The 7,259-nt window shown below is 39.6% G+C and overlaps 1 protein-coding gene across 1 annotated transcript; it reads left to right on the forward strand.

The window, feature by feature from the left end:
• Positions 1–4,303: 4,303 nt before the first annotated feature.
• Positions 4,304–5,275, forward strand: LOC141084978 (free fatty acid receptor 2-like). Its single transcript, XM_073569906.1, has one exon. It carries the CDS (start codon positions 4,304–4,306, stop codon positions 5,273–5,275), a length of 972 nt encoding a protein of 323 aa, XP_073426007.1.
• The last annotated feature ends 1,984 nt before the right edge of the window (positions 5,276–7,259 follow it).

A 7,259-nucleotide genomic window follows, 5' to 3' on the forward strand; every position in this document is an offset into this window, starting at 1 on the left:
ATTGAAATAGATATCATAGACATACAGTAAATTTATATTTTAAAAATTTGAATAAAGTATATTTTTTTAATTTGCCTCAAATTAGTACATTACAGATTGCATGCATTGCAATACATTGCAAGCAGCTCAACGCTGTTGAGAATCAATCCAGACAACAAGCTACCAGTTGGATCAGTCTTCTGTCCTTCCTGTCTTCCCCAAATGCAAATCTATCACATCAGAATTAAAGTATTTTTTCCGTAATCAGGAGACAAAAGAAGGGACTGAAGACTGAGATGACAAAGTGACAAAGTGTCGGGATTGATACTGAACAGCATTGAGGGGCTTGTAATGTGTTGTAATAAATGCAGGCTACAGAAACATTAAAGTTTATTTTATTATATAAAAAATCATTACGGGAGGGGTTTTTTTTTTACGAAGCAAACAGCAAAAATACAACAAAAAAGATACATAGCTGCTCATAAAAGAAGGAGACAGTTTTCAAGGTCAGGTGAAAAAAACATTTATTTTGCCATAGATACATAGGGTGGGATATGTACAAAGCAAATGATGTTTACAGCTATCACAGAACTAAGTTTTACAGATGCTGAATAGCTTTGAACCCAGCCAAACTCAGCTCAAACAGATGTAGCAGAGGCGATTTGTGCAAAGTAAATCAAATTTAAAGCGTGCACAAACGTGACACAGGAGAGTTCATCACAAGCAGCAAACCAGCGTTTGTTAGGTTTCTTTTGCAATTGTATTAAGAGTTTGGGCAAATATAAAATGGGGAACTATGTATTGTAACTAAGAGAAAAAAGTAACAATAAGATGTCAAATTCTTAAATTATAAAAATAGGGAGAAAGAAAACTGAAGCTTCGCTAAAGCTGCAGGGTAAAAAGTAGCCAAAAAGGAAGAAAGTAGAAAAAAAAAAAGGTAAAGTAAATGGGGAAAATATTATTATTATTTACATTTTTATTAACATGATTGCCATCTGCTGGGCGACAATGATAATACATGTTTCCATCAGTAATTATGATGGCCGTTATCCCTCCTGCAAAACCATGCCCAATTTCCAAAAAGTTGGCTGAGTGAAACCCCAAAAAAGTTGCAAAACTTTTATGCAATTCCAAGTTGAGAAAACTGTTGAAACCGCTCTATGAATCGGCCCCCAAAATTTGTGATTTCTGTTATTTGTTCTGGTGCCAAAATTTGATCAGATTTATTGCCCGTTCTTAAAGTGGGTTTCCGACCTCATCATAAATCATTATATGATGAAATATCCTGCAGCTGACTATGTTTCCATGTCTTGCCAATATCTCTACTTGCTGACCCTAAATTGAAACCCATCTGGATCCGGATTTGTCTCCCACCCAGTTTTTAGGACACAAAAGAAAAAGGTCAACCTTCAGAGTCCACAGCAAGTCATAGATGTTCAGTTGCTACTGACAGCAAGCAGAGATCTTGATGTCAGGAATTACTACATAGAGAAAGATGATTATTTTTATTCTCACTGGTCGATAAGGTATCAACTATCCTACAGAGGTGCAAAAGAATAGATAATGTTCCTAGTTGTTAGTAGTAAAACAAATACTGCAAATTTTTCAGCAATTTTTCACATTTTTAGACATGGCTTATTTTTCCTTAGAAAGTCATGTCTCTTCTACTTGTGAGAGGAGCAGGATAATTAAATATCATTATATTCTATGTCTTTTGCTCAATGTTATTCCCTGTTGGGGTCATTACTTTGTAAAAAATATCAAATAGCGAATGCTAAATATCTATTTTGTAAAGTGGTCTTCACACCTCAGAAAAGAAGAGGTCTAGAACTCTAGCACCACCTATTGGAAGCAGAGATCCTAAAAGTCATCACCGACCCTTTAACGAGCCTTGCAATATGACTTAGGATAAAAGCCAAACCAGAATCTCAATTTGCAGACATGGTGTTTCGGGGATTTGCCCCTCATCAGTGCAAAGTATGAGATCTGATTTGGCTGGGTGAGAGGCTTTGGACTGGGGTCACATTTCTCCTTGTGGAGAGTAACAAGCCAAGCCTGGCATATTGGAATGAGGAGACTTAGAAGTCATGCATGCTCCTCTAGGAAATTAAATGTGCAAATTGTCTATTCAGAGAGGAAGAGGATCAGAACTCTAGTGCTACCTATTGCAAGGATTCTAAAAGTCAATATTGACTCTTTAACTGGCTTTGTAATATGATTTAGGAGAAGCTTTACCCCTTAGATCCCAGTCCAGAGCCTCACACACAGCCAACTCAAATTTCATGCTTTGTACTGATGAAAGGCAACACCCTGAAACACTGTGTCTGTATATTGAAATTCTGGTTTGGCTTTTATCCTAAGTCATGTATCAAAGCTCGTTTAGAGCCGATATTGACTTTTAGGATCGCTGCTTCCAATAGGTGGTGCTATAGGTCTAGTCCTCTTACTCTCTCAAGAGACAATTTGCATATTTAATTTCCTAGAGGAGCATATATGGCTTATAAGTCTCCTCACTCTGACATGCCAGGCTTGGCTTGTCGCTCTCCATAAGGAGAAACATTAGCCCTTACATCCCAGTGCAGAGCTTCTCACCTAGCCAAATCAGATCTCATACTTTACACTGATAAGGAGCAATCACCCCAAAATACTGTGTCTTCAAATTGAGATATTGGTAAGTCATATTGCAAGACTTAAAGATCCGATATTGACTTTTAGTTGGCGCTAGAGTTCTAGTCCTCTTCCTCTCTGAAGCATCAATTTGCATATTTCATTTCCCAGAGGAGCATGCATGGCTTATAAGTCTCCTCACTCTGACATGTCAGGCTTGCCTTGTCACTCTCCATAAAGAGAAACATTATGTTACACATGTGGATCGTGGACCCACGGTGCCACAAACTGAGCTTTCCACAAAGAGAAATGTTACACCTTATAATTTATTCATTGAAATCCCTGGGATTTATTTGCATAGGATCCCAGTGGGCGGTCCTGCTAGTGATTGAAAGCATAGAAGGAAAAAGTAGAGGAAAAAAAGCACTCACCGTCCTTTAAAACATGTCCTCCTTATTGGAAAATTAAAACATGGCGTTTGCAGTATGACAGTCGTTTCTCACCAACAGATCCTACAATCCTTCCATTCACCCCTGCAAGCCTTGTGTTTTAATTTCCCAATGACATGTTTCCTTTAAGGATTATTGTGCCATGTGCGCTGATCAATGAGGAAATTGGATGGAAGAATCACAGAAATATTCGCCTCCAAGTTTATCCAAAGTATTCTTAAATGGACTGATCAGCCATAACATTAAAACTGGCAGGTGAATACCAGTGGTGATTACGGCACTGGTCACAGTTGAGAAATATATATCACAGTAACTGAACAGAAAGTTCTTGGTGTGTTGGAAACATGGGCAACCATAAGGATCTGACAAGTGATACATTTCATGTCGGTAAGCCTCTTTCAGAGAATTTCCAGAATTTGTAAGTTTGTCCCAGTACATTGTGGTTAGTACCTATTGTTTATTCATCCATTGTACAAATGAAAATAAGTAACTTTGTAATATACCTTATGAGAGGTATGTGCTTTCTTCTCCTCATGGACTGATGTTTAACTCTTAACTCAGGTGTGAATGCTGTAAAATTTGTATTCAGTGAAGACAAATTTTCACATTACTGAGATAAAAAAAAGACAGCTGGTGCTTATAAGGTTCTATGGAGGAGGAGGGATGACTGGAGGGAGGAGCTAGAAGCAGATACAGACATTCTGCTGCAAGTTCCCCTGATTGTCATTTCATGAGAACTTGCAGCAGAACATTTGTGTCTGCTTCTACCGCCTCCCTTCTTCCCTCTCTATATAACTTTATAAGCACCATGTGTCATCTCTTATCTCAGTAATGTGAACATTTCTCTTATAAAGATTTCATTCTCTAACAAAGATTTTACAGATTTTACTCTTAAGATTATAAGATCAGTCCATGAGGAGAAATAGGCAGGTTATAAGATCAGTCCATGAGGAGAAATAGGCAGATTTCTGTTATCAGACATATTATAAGGTTTTTTATTTTCCTATATTCTATTGGCTTATTAAATAAAAATTAAATTAAATTACTCTTTAAAGAAAATATGACATAATTAAAATGGATCATAACAGAAAGGAGAGCAAGAAGAGGTAGAAGCACAGATTTTAAGCCCCCAAACTTGTTTTGGTTTATCTTGTCTCATTTGCAATTAGTCTCCATAAGTAATATATTTGATACTTACAGTTCGAGTTTTACCTATGATTTCTCCTATAATTGTTATATCTCTTTGTATAGGTATCTCAATGCTAGACATGTCTTCTACCATCTACACTCCGCTTGTCCTCTTTGTCTACATCTTGGCCTTTGTGACCGGAGTGCCTTCCAATCTCTTGGCGTGCCACACATTCTTGGTCAAGGTCCGCCAGAAACCCTCTCCGATCGTACTGTTCCTACTCAACCTCATGCTATCTGACTTGCTCCTTCTTCTCATCTTACCTTTTAAGATGGTTGAAGCTGCTTCTGGGATGACCTGGCCAATGCCACGTTTTTTGTGCCCCATCGTGGTTTGTGTGTATTTTTGCTGCATTTACGTCAGTTCGCTCTTCCTAACTGCTGTCAGCATCGAGCGGTATCTCGGAGTTGCTTACCCTATGAAGTACAAAGTGAGCAGGAAAACTGTATATGCTATCTGGTTCTGTGGCTTCATCTGGGGGTTTAGTGCCCTTCATGGCAGCATCCCCTTCATCGTAATCACTGTCCTGCCCAGTAATGACAGCCAGCAAGGTCAATGCTACCAAAGTTTTACCGAGGAACAGAGAAAACTTTTATTACCCTTTCGACTTGAAGGAAGCATTCTGATGTTCTCTGTTCCATTCATGATAACCATCTTCTGCTATTTCAACTTTGTTAGGTTGCTCTCGTCCATGCCCAAAATAGGAAGGAAGAAGAAGTCCCGAGCAATATGTTTAGCATTGGCCACACTTTTCAATTTTGCCCTATGTTTCGCCCCTTACAATATATCGCATATAGTTGGGTTCATCCAGAAGAAGAGCCCACGTTGGAGAGATTACGCCCTACTATTGAGCACACTCAACGCAAGTATCGACCCCATTGTGTTCTATTACTCCTCCACTGACGTTCAAAGGACATTTCTAAAATGTTTCCAAGGCATCAGAAGGAAACAGTGTATACAAGATGCTAGTGAAGCTCAAGTGGAGCTCAGCCAGATAAGTGAGACTCGAACAACGTTTAACAATGATGGGGTCAATGGGACTTCAGGCTAAAGCTTGAAAAATGTCTCTATGTTCTTCATGGTGTTTCAAAGAATAATATTAGTTTTGTAGTATTTTTTGTGTTTTTTTAGATATCATAGTGATAGACCACCAATGCATTAGGGACCATGAAAAATAGGCAACTTAGAATAATTTCTGCCTCAAGGACAAAACCCCGATTCCTCTGAGAAATCTACCTACCCTTTACTGAACTAGAGATTTGGCAGCTTTACTAAAGGTTAGAGATAAGGTGTACAATTGTTTCGATCTATACTACTCTTGTTGGCACTTCTTTGTGTCCAGCCATTAAAAATGTCCTTTAAAGTAATCTAGAAAAATGAAGTCTGGGTACTGTAAGAAAGCAGGAGGTAAGGTCCTAGATGGCAGATTTGTGTCTCGAGGTGGTTGAACTCGGTAATGTAAAGTCTGTACCAGTAATACCAGGTTACTGAGAGCGTTAATTTGACTGGATTTTGGGTCCGGGATTTAGGAACAACCAAAATAGTCTGGGTGCGAAAGGTCGTACCCTTAATCCAACCTGGGGATTACAGACCTAATAACAGTAGCTGAGTTAGCTCAGCAGAGTGGAGTTATGCTGGAGCTGAACAAGGTATGTTTGTTTCATGAATGCATTTAAACTACTTGGGCTGCTAATGCCTGGAATAGTTTGATTGGTGAGGCTGCTACATTTACTTTGTTTCATTGTGCCTGAAGAAAGGACTGTTTATGCTATTCAATTGTACTGGAGAAAACCTGTTGTCACTTGTGAGCTATAAAGTTTATGAAGGACAATAAATAATTATTCTGTTTTTGATCTAAAAACCCTGTGCTTGTGGGCATGCAAGTGACTACCAGTGAGAGCCCTAATAGTACATACAGGATTTAAAACCTCCTCTTTTTTACATTTTACACATTACATATGCCACCCATGGTCACTAATTTATAGGGATTTTTGAGGTATCAGGCACTTTTAGCTTTAGAGTGGTAAACATTAGAAGATAGTAGTATAGCAAACAGGGTTGCCAACTTGGCTTTTTATTTTTTTCTGGACAGCCTATCAACAAAATCATGGACAGTATATATATATTTAGGGACATATCAGAAAACCTTGACAAATCATTATGATTATAAGTGATACATGTCTAGAGTCCATAATTCTGATAAAAAGACATCAGCTGCATTCATAATAAACTGTAAGATAATTACTGTCAAAATAATCTTTATAAGTTTTTTCAGCTTCCAAAAAAATCATGGACCTAAATTTTGTTTACGTGCAGGGCAAAATGTGCATCACTTTTATGGACTGTCCTGGAATTTATGGACAATTGGAACCCTGATTACGAATGAGACATGGTACACAATGAATTAATGTATATACTGGTGTATTAGCAGAGTTTTTAAGCACATTCGTTTCTGCTGAAAATGCCCCCCTTGGTTTATATTTAAGGAGTGAAGTGCAGGAAGAGATGGGGGAGGGCTGCTTCATCTGCTCTATGCCCGGAACCATTGAGCAGGGCAGCAGGTTCCCCGGGGGACAGAGAAGGGGTTGAGCACAGGAAGCCAGCAGGGCAGAGAGAGCGAAAAGAGAATGCGCTTTCCTCAGAGCAGCCTGGGCAGCAGACGGGGGAGAGGACGCTGACACAGACTGGGAGAGAGAAAGAGCTCCCGTTCACAGAGTAAAGACCGGGGTGCCGCGCACAGAGACTGCAGACCGTGAGTACGTGAGGCCGAGTACTGCAGTTACAGCAAAGGTGCGTCCTGATCCCTGTGGAAAGACTGAAACCTGTGCCGAGGCGGAGGCCTGTATAGAGACGGAGGCCAGAGCAGAGACCATAGCCCGTGACTACGTGAAGCTGGAGTCTGCAGTGAAAGATGAGGTATGTCCTGACCACTGTGTCCAGTGCAGACACAACAGCTAGTACAGAGACAGCAGCTAGTGCAGAGACAGCAGCTAGTACAAAGACAGCAGCCCATGCAGAGACAGCAGCACGTGCAG

This window comes from Dendrobates tinctorius, unplaced genomic scaffold, assembly GCF_039654945.1.
Source record: "Dendrobates tinctorius isolate UK_male_01 unplaced genomic scaffold, ASM3965494v1 ptg000028l, whole genome shotgun sequence".
Lineage (NCBI taxonomy): Eukaryota > Metazoa > Chordata > Amphibia > Anura > Dendrobatidae > Dendrobates > Dendrobates tinctorius.

What these genes read in the sequence shown, in the direction of transcription:
- LOC141084978 (XM_073569906.1), top strand. Translation starts at nt 4,304, where the DNA reads ATGTCTTCTACCATCTACACTCCGCTTGTCCTCTTTGTCTACATCTTG.